Below are 12,590 nucleotides of genomic sequence, written 5' to 3' on the forward strand. Positions count from 1 at the left end.
ACGGTTTCCTTTTGCTTGTCCGAGAAGCTGGTCGATCTGCCGGTCTTCATCGTTATTGTCGCCGTTGTCGTAAGCTTTCCTGGATTTATGAACTGTTCAACGTAGCTACCCAACTAAGGGTAATATTAATTCCTATTTAGAACATGAACCTTCACAGTACGCCACTTGTGTCCAATTATACTTGTAGATATCGTCTGCACAACATGGCCAGACTCATCGCCAGGACACCCGGAATATAGAATCCATTGCCCCAAAACAGACAAGCTCAGACCGAAAGCACAGGAAACATTAATTGACAGGAGACTCTGTCGAAGTTGACCAATTGGCAGAAGGTGACCTCTTTTACCACCAGTTTTCGTGACACGTGACAAAAGCGTCTCGCATATCCACCTGTTGTCCGTTTGCCAAGGAGAGCCAAGTGGTTCTGGAATTGAAGCCCAAAGTGCCGTGGGGGCATTCAATGTTGCAAGCCGCATTCTGCGGATAGGCAATAAGTTGCCCATTTGTGGCAAAGATTCCACCGTTTTGCGAGAGCGCGCTGTTGCTCCAGAAAGCGCTGACGGGGTATTTCTTGCCATCGGCGGGGACGCATCTGTCGGCATTGACTCCGGAATGATCATTGGCGAGCTGAATGGTCACAGTGCGGCCGTTCTGGTCAAAGCCGGCGACGGCGGGCACAAGTGGGAGCAAGGCAAAAGACAAAAGGCCGGTATACCTCATCTTGAAAAGCACACTGAGGAGTGTTTTTGGTTTGAACGGTTTTGTTTTCAAAGAGGGAGGAGATAGTTTCCGAGAGCTTTTCTTTGGCGGCAAGCTCTGACCCTTAAATAATATCGCCAGCAACCCTGGGCCGCTGACCCAGAAAAGCCCGTGTAGCAGTTCCCAGAAATCCATAACGGTCTAGATTAAAGTTTCGCTTCATACAGAACACTGAACCAAATTCATGATACAAGGGTCTATGGTGAAAATCTAGCGCTGATTGCTATAGTATTGGAGAGTCTATGACATACACATACCATATTCTCAGGGCAATGACACCCTGGAGCACAACTTGACATCCCAAATGCGGCCTTGACTTACCGAATAGTACGGAAATACAGCCTCATATCTTTCCATGTGGCAAGGACCCAAACAAGTCGCCTTCCCTGCACGATAAGTTAGATTGGCGCAGGGGAAAGGTTTCTTTGATTGGCGGTAATTGCCATAATAACGGCTGTGGCGCACGGAGACTAGGGGACTCACTACGTTGATTCATCCGAATCGCATTCTCCAATATTGTTTTTTCGTTAATGCTACATGAATCTACTTATTCTGGGTTGTAACAACGGCAATACTACATAGGGACCCCTATACGTGGATCGTGGCCAGCGCTTAGCGTTTGATTGGGCTATCGGCCTACAGGTTCTCAGTCCACGAGTTTGGTTGAATGCCCACGTGAAGAGTATGTATGAATATGAGATCGATGAAGGTACCGAGTATATGACAACCCGAAGAACTTCGACTGATACGGTACCGCAAGCTACGCAGCCGTCACGCTCCATAGGCCCAAAAATTAGAATTCTACAGTTGAGGGATATACACGCTGAGTACCGATAGATCTTGGTTCTCCTCGCGAAAAGTCCAAGTAAATACTACGCAGACGATGCGACCGTGCCTGTCAAGTGCTCAACGGCGTTCGTTGGTTGGCGGATAACTTAGCCGCCCCACCATAACCAAGTAACATTTTTCTGCCGCGGGCCGCCCCAGGCTTGTGCTGATCCACCCAGACTTACCGTTTTCCTCTTTTGAACCGAGTCTGCCTGTTCCTGGCTCTAGTGTGTACTCTGACCCTTGGATGATTTTTCAGTTCCGTTTCGGGCAAAGGTACGCCCTACATGTACATTTAGGATGTATGGCTGAGGTACCTAGATAGCCTACCTGTCCCTCAGCCGCGGGTGGGGTAAATGATTTTCAAGTTAAGGCGGTGGACGTCGTATTAGATTTCGCGGAGGTGTCCCAATGGTTTTGAAGTCGCGAACCATAAGGGCAGCGAACATAGACGGCAACTAGGCCGCGACTGACCTCGGCGGGGCTCTCAGTTCGGCTAAGAAGCGGTACACCCTACATATACATACATGGCTATGTTTAGGTGGTAGCCTGCACATCGCTTTCTTGCAAGGGGTCGTGATCAATGACATCAACCAACCAACCAACCACCTATTCTACATATGCTATAAGACTTTGCCTTGTGTATCTCAGGGTCGTCTCGACCTGTCATATAATATACTAAGTTCCCTTCTTCTATTTGGCCCTCTCCAAGTGATCCCACTGCCCAGCCTGTAGATGGGTGTTTGGCGCCTTCCCCCTTTCCAATTATATGCCATTCGGGAGGCCGGTATCAATGAAGTCGACAAATTCGCTAGTCAGCATGGCTATGCAACTGTTACCCACATGTCCAACGATGAATACCCTTACCTACGTTGTGATCGCTCCGGCCAATCACGGAGTACTACCCTGTCGTCCGAATTAGGTGCCCGTTCAAAGCTGTCATACGGTGGAGATCCACACTCCAGCGCTGTAAATTCTCTGTGCAGCATCCCAAGCAGAATCATGGCCCATCAGCGCCGAAGACACGTCCTGTCCATCGGAGGGCATATAATTCACGTATGCAGTCAGAGATCAAGACAATAATAGAGAAGATATTAACTTGAGCGTCAATACACAGCCATCCCCAGGAAAGACGATAGTCAGTTGTACAATAAGTCCTTCAATTGCACTCCTTATGAACAAAACTATCCACAGAAATCCAGGGTATCTACATGATCAAGCACCCCCGCCGCCAAAGCTTCCTCCAGCAAACCCTCCCGTCCCAGCAAACCCTACCGCCCCAGCAAAGTTCGCCTGGAATGCATGCGCCCCGGTAGCATGGCCCCCGGTAGCATGGCCCCCGATAACATGGCCCCCGATAACATGGCGCCCGACATCGTATCCAACAGGTACTTTGTCAATCATCCGCAATTTCTCGTACAGAGCGAGATAGGCCGTCAGCACCAAGATAAGGAACGGCTCGCCGAAGGGGACACCGATCTCGACAACCGCAATTAGCGACTGGAGATTGGCCACCTCCTGGACAGTAGCGGCGAGCATGCCACTCTTCTCGTCTTCTAGCGTCATTGTAGAAATGCCCTTCCAGATGAACGTCCTACGGACGCTGGTGTTGGCGATTACCGCGCCGTTGGCGTCCAGGCGCGGTACCACAGCCGACATGCGCCGGTCGCCGGCTATGCGCGTCCAGTCGATAGAACCCTTGACGCCGGGCTGGCGGAATATGCCGATATCGCAGCCGTTGCTCTGTTCCAGGAACTTTACATGTGCGACCTCGGCGCCCGTCAACAGCGACGTTTCGCGGAGGACGACCATGTCCGGCAGCCGGACTTTGTGCACCTTGACGCGGAATTCCTGTGCACTGTCATCTTTGAGGATCTTGTAGCCGCCGAATAAACCGCGGTGGATGTGGTAGCTGGTCGGGATGGCGGTTAGCCTGGCGCCGTTCGCGTTAGTGATGGTAGATGAGACAGCCGTGAGGTAAGGGTCCCGGGCTGAATATGGTGGAGGGCCGTCAGTATCGTGTTCTGGTGCGTTCATGGTGGTTGAAGACGTGAGCTGGGGAAAAAGGGGAACCTGGAGATTGATGGGGAGTTGTGGCAGCGCCCAGGCTAGTCCCGTACGGGTAGGTTGGTTTACATTTAGCTAGCTTACTGCCACGTCACTGGAGCTAGTGCGTGTCGCGACAAGTTAATCCCTCAATATTGGTATCAAGAACTCAGAAGTATGCCGTGTGGAGATTGCGTTTATTTTGACACTGAACGTCAGTTTGGAGTATGAGAAGCCCGGGAACAACTCTGGCTTCTACTATTCCAGCACAGAGCAGAGAGACAAGCTGGTGGAGAGTGAGCCCAAGCTCGTTCATGTTAAGTTGCAAAAAATCGTGGAACTGAAGAAGCGGGTCTGCGGTGACGACCCGAAGAAGGGATTTGTCGTGATTAACCAGAGGGGTATCGGGCACCGCAGTTAGGTGAAAATCGACTCATGATATTCAAGTGTTGAGATCTGCCCAGGAAAAAGCGTTCATTTACGTAACCATCATTCGTAGTTTCTAAATTATATGGATAAATCAATGTTCATGCAACATTACTCTATCCCCAATGGGGGAAGCTAGACCCGGGTTTTAACGCATTGATCGTAACAAAAGCCAAAATTACAAAGACAGTCAACATAACCAAGGAGCGAATAGCAGCAACTATTGGGCTACACTCCGATGAAGTGCCACCGTCATGTTCTTCCGAGCCTGACATGTGATAGATGTTGTTGTTGGCAGTGGAGCCGTACATCCCGATATGGCTGCTGCCCAGGCCGTCCGTTTCATGATGATGATGGTGATGGGTATGATTGTGATGATGATGATGACCAGGATCATGATGCTTGCAAGTGATCTTTATTAGTATTCCTAGGAGTGGGAGAGATAGGAAGATATAGACATACTCCAATAGTCGAGTCTGTCGTGGTTGTTGTATCATGATGTGTCATGGTGAAGGTTTAACTTTTTGGCCCTTTAGTTGGTTTGGCTATTTGACGACTTTGTTCCCTCTGGAAGGCTCACTCTGCAATAGTTCGCAAGTGGTGTAAGCGGTAGGCCTGGGACGTGCTGGAATATTAGGAGTTGCACGGGACCTAGCACAGTGTGCAGTAAGCCTCGGAGCTAAGCGCTAGAACGGAAAGGGACCGCCAAGCGTTGCCAGACACTATCCGGTAAATGCATACGCGGGCATCTTACCCCTGACCCATCTTTATTTTCTATAGTTAACAAAACCCTAGCGTGGGTATCGTGGTAGGATGCTCAGACCTCTTTAGGGAAGAGGATGATTCTTTCAACACCAGCTTCTGTCATCACGAACAGATTTTTCCAAAAGGTACATATAGAGTAGGTAGTATACGGATAAGCATTTGATATCTATACACTGAGCAAATGGTTGGTCAAACAAATTTTACATGTCAGACATCCAACTCCATTCTTACTAGAAGCAAGAATCAACCAACTTCTTCATATTTATGTCGGCATCCTCCCACTCTGATCCTATCTTCGCTATATCCCCAGTGGTGAGTTCACGTCATAGTCTACCCATTGTTTGGAACTCCTCAACAGTACGCACTCCCCCAAGGAGCAACACACCGAAGATACCCATAATAGCCTTTTTTGTATCTGAGGCGGTCGCGACCTCGTAGATGCTATCAGCCAGCAAACTCACATCACTGAACATCTTGATGATGTCCGCCAGGCCCGCTAAGCTCTCGGAAATGGCGTCGATCTCTCCTAGAAAAGGCACGACGAGCAACAACGCCATAATGATCTCCTCGTCGAGTTCTTTTTTCTTCGTTGAATCGTATTTTTAAGCGATCACCTCAATCTGCGCCATGTTTGCCACTACCTGCACCATTGTGAAGACGGCTGTGGAGATACCAAGCACCGCATCGTCAGTGGAGCCACCCCATGAACCAGTGCTAATCAGAATTCGTGTGAGTGCGATGGTGTCTTTCAGATTCGCAATCTTAGGATACGTGGACTCTATGATCGTTGCAGGGTCGGAAACCACGATATTGTCCGCGGCCATGGGATAGCCTTTCCAGGTGTAGACCTGCTCATGGCACACAGGCTGGTTGGGACGAATGTGAGTTGAGCAATGATTTTCGATGACATGATCAGTCAATTGGACCCAGGTCCTCTGTAAGCCGTAACCCGAGAGCAACCAATCCCAGAACGCCGTAGCATTGAGGGGCGTGTAGTAGATCACGAGGTTGACATTTACGTTGTCTGACGCAGGGAGCTTGTATGGACAGGTTGTTGTCGAGATGTTCGTCCCACCTGCGCTGACGGTGCATTCGAAGTAGCCATTTCCAATCCCGCTGGGCTGCATAAGATTGTCTAATGTGGTAGGCACCTCCTTTTTCACGTATTCGACATAATCCTCGAAGTAGCCGTGATAGCTGCCGTGCATGCTTGTGTAGTTGACCAAGGCCACATCCAACATGTTGGACAAGACACCGAGAGTGTAGAAGTTGATGCAATCAGCACTATAGCTATCCGAAACAGCGCTCAATCACTGAATTTGGAGAATGAGAGGCTGTAGTCACATGTGGGGTAGTCGACATCGCAATATGTACGAGTATCATCATCCGCGCAGACAAGGGCGGCATCACCGTAATATTCAGTGTTCTTATCACCTTCTGTTTGCACGCAGGTGGGCGAGGGACAGTATCCCCTCTGACAAGCAAATTTGCAAAGGCCACTGTCTGATTCACCTCCATTATAAAATCCGTAAGGGGTGGAGTTGGCGGCAGGGGGTACATGCAAAGGTCCGGTCGAGGTACAAGTGCAATTGTGAATCGGACAAAATCCAAAGTTGCAGCTATAGCTGCAGAAGCCAGCAGCTGGTGTCCGCGAATACTTGTATATCTTATTTAAATATCCACATACCATGAAGTGGGCGAAGACTGCCCGAGCCTGGACTTCAAAAGTCAACAAGCATATTAAAGGAATGAGATGGGATAACAATCTCATGATTGCCACCCTCTATGAGAGACGTAATAAGATAAGAGATCGAGAGTGAAACTGATTGAAAGAATGAATCATGCACATCTGGCATAGAGAACGCCCATGAAACTTGAGACCTGAAGGAATCTATATCGAAATTTTCACCTTCGCAGTGCGAACGCAAATATAAAGTTTTCGACCGATACTCCTTACGAGATTATTATTACTACGCTACGTGGATTGATTTTTCCCACTGCTAGTAAGGGTTGTTTCTCCTCAACGCCCACTTAGTTCTGTACAGTGGTGATACGGTAATACCACAGTACAGATAAATTACACCCATCGCGCTAGCGCGCATCGGCCATTTCCGTGTGGAGCTCATAGCGAAAAATCCCATGATACCGTAACTGTTACATTAATTCACTCTTCAGCAAGAATTTTTCATCCTCCAAGCTCTAAGTTGTCAAGCCTTCGAACAATTCAATGAGTGACATTCATCTTGACAACTCTGGGGCTGGCCCGCTACAGGTCCCCGGATTTGGGGATGTACCTCTTGATTATGAGTTGAAAATTGGACAGAGCTTTGCACATGGAGCTCTTCCAAATTTCCCGTACTTAGAGGGTCGAGCCACTCGTTTGACTTTACCCGAAGTCTTTATGCTTCGTTTGATGGAACGAGTGACGGAAATACCAAATTGGGAAGAGGACATCTTCGACAACGATGTCGTTGCCCAGTGGCATGCAGATCTCTTGTCCGATTCCAAGTTCAGCGGACAGTGGGACCCGGCATACTGTGATGAAGGTGTGGACATGGATCTAGTCTCTCTGACAACATGGAACTGGTGTGTTGCGGAGTTGCGAGACAAGGCGATGGATTTTGTAGTACGCCGCTATATCCTTACTCTCAATTCCGATTCCGGAGTCTGCAAATCGGATGTGTTTGTTGGGAAGTCGCTGCATCATGAATTCCTGTAAGCATTTCAACAGCTTCTCCATGAGAACGTCCAGATGGCATCAACCAAGCAAAAAGATATGAGCCCGATGTATCAACTAGTTGATCCGTCATTATTTATGCTGGTTCATGGCCGAACTCCCGTGCTCAGTGAAAGGGGTCATACTTCCATGCCAGATGGATGTTTAACATATCCAACCAAAACGTCAGACACCGTTATCATGCCGATTTCTCAGCATCCAATGGACGTGTTCCAGGAGAGTACGCCGGCATATAGTGGGCGGCTCTCACTTGAGGCTCAACTGAAAGATTCAACGTTGCAGCCATTCTTCCGCTGGTCAAACCGGTTCCAATGGTTGCCATGTGAGGTAGAATTCACTAGACAGGAATCCTCCAGTACAGAAGTACGCATTACTTCGTACATCAACAATCTTCACCCCAAGAATCGACAGGCATATGCAGCTATTGAAAAGTTGATTTCGCTTAGCGTGGAGCCTTGGAACAGCGTTTTGATTAAGGACACAACCAGTCGCTATCCGTTGCGAATCAAGACATACGGCTTTGAACAGAGTGATATGAATGATCGATATGAGCCTAAAAACCCAAATCATTACGAATATACTCTACCAGATGGGCACTGGACCAACGAGACATGGGACCGTTACATTGTCCAAGTGCAGGAGTACCTTGCATTACCCGAGCCTGGCTCGAAATTTGAAATAGTTGATCATGATCCGTCACTGCCCAAAGAACCCGAGGATCTACTCGGTGCGATGAAACTGGAGAAGTTGTCATGGCCATCGGCAGAGGCACTCAGAGAATTGTTGGATTTCAAATGGGGAAGATTGCATACCTTCATTTATCCACAGGCTGGCATCTCTTACTCATACGAGGATTGGAAGAAGGGCAAAACGGCCAACCCCATCATTGAAAAGAGCAAGGGCCGTAGTGCTGCCTCCGCACCTAATGGTTTGTTGGGTGATCACATGTACCAGACCATTTGCCTGCAAGATGAGTTCCGAGAGAAGGGCTTGCAAGTAGTCGTCCGCGTATCTAGCATTGAACTTACACCCGAAACCCCGGTCTACACCAGTGACAGCGACTTCCACGTTGATGGTTTCCTCAATGAGCATATTGTGGCGACCTCGCGATACTACTACGATGTTGAGAATGTGAACTCGCGCATCTCATTCCAGCAGGAAGACGATTTGAATATATCGGACTACCCAGAGGAGCCCGATGCCTTCCACAAGATCTTCGGCATTCCCTACTCTATAGACTACTCGGAATTCCATCGCTTGGGTTTCCCCAAGAAGCTTCAAGCTCTGGGGTCTTTGGTGGCAAAGGAAGGTCGCTTCATGGCCTGGCCCAATACTCTGCGATATAAAACCGAGCCTGTTTCGTTGAAAGATCAATCGCGCCCGGGTCACCAACGGTGTGTTATCGTATATTTGGTTGATCCTCACTACCGCATCTGCTCTACACGGAACGTGCCCCCGCAACGACATGACTGGTGGCGCGATGCTGTTCTTGCCACTGAAGGAGCACTTCCAGCAAAGCTGCCAGGAGAACTGGTTAATCTCATCATGAGCAAAACTGACGATTGGCCAATGGGATCAACTGAAGCGGCAAGGTACAAAAAGGAGGACAAAGAAGAGCGTGATAATGCCATGATAGCCCAAACTGCAAGGATTGGTTATCATGACTTTGAAATATTTTAGCACTGCAAGTTGATTCTTTCATGTAATTCCGAATGACCCTTTACGGCAACACCACACTGACTTCCCGCAGCTCCCTGAATGTCCATGGGATTGCAAGCTAATGCTGAGATAAACATAGGATCGGCCTAGTGGTCAAAGTATTTTTACACGGTTCGGTCGGCTGTAGCGATCTCGCTTGTAGAGTTTCGGACCTATTTACCGGACCGGGACCCTAGAAAGATAACCCAATCCCGGCTGTCTGCCAAGATCGCTATTTAGTTAGCTTTATCGTAGCGTCGGCTTTGCTTGCACTTTGAGCTAGAGCGAAAGCTTAGTTCAGGGACCAGGCTGTCAAGCGAGATTTCAAATACCCTTGAAGTCACCAGAGCGCTCGTCATCAAATTCCAAGAAGTAGACATCGACGTCGATCTGCTGGAAGAGCACCTCGGCGATCTGCTCATACCCGCCGGACGCGAACCACTGTCTTCGATAGTTCCCGCGATATAGATGCATGCCGATTTTCATGTCGGCCGGTCGCTGCGAAATAGCCGCGTTGCAGGAATTTGAAGTCATCCACTTGGATGGCATTTGGATGGTGCAGCTACTCGGTCACGAACAGCCTTGGTGGAGAGTCGTGCGTTGGCTTGATAGTTGCCAAGTCTTCGCGGTACTCGACACCTCCAATTTGTGTGAGAAAGTCGATATGAAACGACCGGCGGCGAAACTCTCCATCAGTGATGGCGCGGATGCCCTTTGCGAGCTGTTTAACCACTACGTCCCGGATACATTCGTCCTCTCGGGATCGCAGCTCGCTGGCACAGATCTCCCCGTTCTCCAGCTGCGTCCGCGATTCCTTGAGCAGGATAGGACGCAATATTCAACTGACGTGGTCCGCACGGTAGACGCCAAGAGGGAGAGGCATGCTGATATCGGTAAGAGGATTTGATAAATCTGAATGGGGTGACGAAATCAGGTCAGGGACTTGTCATATACCTAATTGTAAAGCAGTATGGAGTACTTACATTGATTCTTCCCTGAGGAACACACCGTAGTGTATGACGAGTGTATAGCTGTCACGAATATCACGTACTATATAATTTGGACATAAATCTAACCTAATCATGGGCTGGGAAATTACGTTATAAGTTAAATGAATTATGGCTCACGCCAATGACGAGTTTCTCTCCAACAGGAAAATCAAGATTATAACGTGTGACAAAGTTCTCGAAAGTCTAGAATTGCGTTTATTGGTGATCGGTCAAGCTGACTAGTCAGTAGAAAGAAGATCTAGAATAGCTGAACATGAAATGAGAAAGATCAACGCCGAGCTCCAGAACCAACCAAAGAAACATAACAATTGGGAGCAGAGAGAAAGAAAAGATAGAAAGATGAGATGACGTATGAAACCAGTAGCCTACGCATCCATCTATAGCCCATTCACCCGTGTATACCAATGTCCCAAACACCATGCCATCATAGGAAAGCCGTGACACGAGTCATAAAAATCAATCCGAGCTGTAGTCGTAAATCATCTCCCAGGTCTTTCCCAATACAGTCGAGAACCGTGGTTCAAACATTGACTGCGCTACAACAAGCGCACTTGTAGTGCTCGCAGACCGAGCACCTATCCGGTGCTAGTGCAGGATTGCACATATTATCGCAGTGGCAGCACACCCACCACGCCGCACGCCGGGTCGGGGCACCGAATGCAGCAAAGTCCGTGTTTGAAGAGCGCAATCGGTGCACAGGAGAACTATTCCCGACATCGGCGAGGTCAAGGTGATAGAAGTTGCCGAGACTCTGAGATGAAACACAGCCAGCCGAGGAGGAAGTGGCAGCCGGGGATCCGTGTGCGAGAGGCATTTTATGAGAAGGCATTATACGTTGTGGATACGGTGTAGGGTTGCGATGATACGAAACACTCCACGAGTCGATTATCGGTGATACTTGCCGTTCACTGAACTCAATCTGAGCTTGAATTTAGTTCACGATACTGAACAATCTCACACCATCACAATGGTGTTTTATATTCTCCAGCAGAAATAGAAGAGAACACGCCCGCACCCTCGCCCTCTGGGCGCTCGTTCAATTAACCAATATCCACGTGCCATACCTGCCTCAGCCAAAAAGGCATCGAGGCAGGACAAAAACAACCCCGGCTCCATCAGGGCGCAGGCGTCACGAAAGGCGATCACCCTTAAAACATCAGTGAAGCGGGGACCGCACCCAAGAAACGGACTATCCAGGGGATCGGATGAGCCATTATTCAAGACGGTCGGACCGGCGCCCGCACCCAGGCCCGCGACAACAGACAACCGGAACCCGGGCACGAAATGCAGCCGAGCCCTGCAGATCGGGAGATGCACGGGCGATCCGTCCCAATTTTCAGAATGTCGGGACGAGCTAGGGCACCTTGCTTGCATTGCATCAGGCCCTCCGTGGCCTGGGTCAAGGGGAGGTCCTCAGGCAGGGCGGGACTTGGTTTCGATGCCGTTTGGAATGTTTGGATTGGCGGTGCGCGATGCGCCTTGTCGAGGCTTCTTAGTGGCTCGCCTTATCTGGTTGGGGGCGGTTGTGGCCCGGGAAGTGGGCCAAGCCTCCCGTGCGATAAGGGGATGGAGTTGGAGTCGCCTTACGGATGGCATCCCGGGTGCCCTGGTGGATTCAAAGGAGTGGCCGCGGAAATGTACTGTATGTATGTAGCATTGGAGCGGGTGGGGTGTATTGGTGGGACGGGCGTTGCGTGAATGGTAAATGGCGAAGGTGGAGATGGTCATGGATGGAATAATCTCGGAACGTTCGTTTGTGTTTCAGGAATAGAATGGACGGCGGCCAATGGTGGTTGTTCGGGAATTTGGGATTTCTTCCTTACCTGGATTTGAGGAAATGAGATAGTGGAATAGTGGAATAGTGCCCGGAGATTATTGTAGTCTTGTTGATGCTGAAACGGAGCATTCCGAAATATACTTCGGTTGCTCCAATCATTTTGCTTGTAGTGTTTTACAGTGCTGTCACCGAATCCAAATCCTTTACATCATACGATTCCCGATTGCCCTTGGATTTCGTTCCGACGTAGAATGATATCACCGATCCGGACCTCAGCGGTCCGCCTTTGGCTCAGCACGGAATGCCAACGCCGCTGAGCCCGCGCCCGCGCCCGCGCCCAGGTGACTTTGCCCGAGACCCGGGCGAATCGGCAGTGGAGTCCCCGGAGCCTCAGGTTGAAGGCATCAAGGCAGCGACAGCGACAACAGCCGGAGGAAAGTACGGGGAAAGTGAGCGAGATCCATGGTTTGATGCCCGTCCGATCCAAACATTTCTTTACCCCACAGAAGATTCCAAACACGTTCGACACTTTCCATACTTTCTA

General features: G+C 49.5%; 6 protein-coding genes across 6 annotated transcripts; 2 read left to right on the forward strand and 4 right to left on the reverse strand.

Moving 5' to 3' along the window:
* Positions 1 to 342: 342 nt before the first annotated feature.
* Positions 343 to 894, reverse strand: N7498_010276 (uncharacterized protein; the record flags this gene model as incomplete). Its single annotated transcript, XM_058457332.1, has 1 exon — positions 343 to 894. The coding sequence occupies one exon, from the start codon at positions 892 to 894 to the stop codon at positions 343 to 345; it is 552 nt and encodes a 183-aa protein (XP_058304231.1).
* A 1,908-nt stretch (positions 895 to 2,802) lies between these two features.
* N7498_010277 (uncharacterized protein) lies at positions 2,803 to 3,624 on the reverse strand (the record flags this gene model as incomplete). Its single annotated transcript, XM_058457333.1, has 1 exon — positions 2,803 to 3,624. The coding sequence occupies one exon, from the start codon at positions 3,622 to 3,624 to the stop codon at positions 2,803 to 2,805; it is 822 nt and encodes a 273-aa protein (XP_058304232.1).
* Positions 3,625 to 5,147: 1,523 nt separating this feature from the next.
* N7498_010278 (uncharacterized protein) lies at positions 5,148 to 6,065 on the reverse strand (the record flags this gene model as incomplete). Its single annotated transcript, XM_058457334.1, has 2 exons — positions 5,148 to 5,408; positions 5,466 to 6,065. 2 exons carry the CDS (start codon positions 6,063 to 6,065, stop codon positions 5,148 to 5,150), a joined length of 861 nt encoding a protein of 286 aa, XP_058304233.1.
* Positions 6,066 to 7,051: 986 nt separating this feature from the next.
* On the forward strand, positions 7,052 to 7,543 carry N7498_010279 (uncharacterized protein; the record flags this gene model as incomplete). The annotated part of the gene is made up of 1 exon (XM_058457335.1): positions 7,052 to 7,543. One exon carries the CDS (start codon positions 7,052 to 7,054, stop codon positions 7,541 to 7,543), a length of 492 nt encoding a protein of 163 aa, XP_058304234.1.
* A 219-nt stretch (positions 7,544 to 7,762) lies between these two features.
* Positions 7,763 to 9,241, forward strand: N7498_010280 (uncharacterized protein; the record flags this gene model as incomplete). The annotated part of the gene is made up of 1 exon (XM_058457336.1): positions 7,763 to 9,241. The coding sequence occupies one exon, from the start codon at positions 7,763 to 7,765 to the stop codon at positions 9,239 to 9,241; it is 1,479 nt and encodes a 492-aa protein (XP_058304235.1).
* Positions 9,242 to 9,583: 342 nt separating this feature from the next.
* On the reverse strand, positions 9,584 to 9,808 carry N7498_010281 (uncharacterized protein; the record flags this gene model as incomplete). Its single annotated transcript, XM_058457337.1, has 1 exon — positions 9,584 to 9,808. The coding sequence occupies one exon, from the start codon at positions 9,806 to 9,808 to the stop codon at positions 9,584 to 9,586; it is 225 nt and encodes a 74-aa protein (XP_058304236.1).
* Between the last annotated feature and the right edge of the window lie 2,782 nt (positions 9,809 to 12,590).

Source organism: Penicillium cinerascens, assembly GCF_028974065.1.
Source record: "Penicillium cinerascens strain IBT 15544 chromosome Unknown scaffold_4_segment0_segment1, whole genome shotgun sequence".
NCBI lineage: Eukaryota > Fungi > Ascomycota > Eurotiomycetes > Eurotiales > Aspergillaceae > Penicillium > Penicillium cinerascens.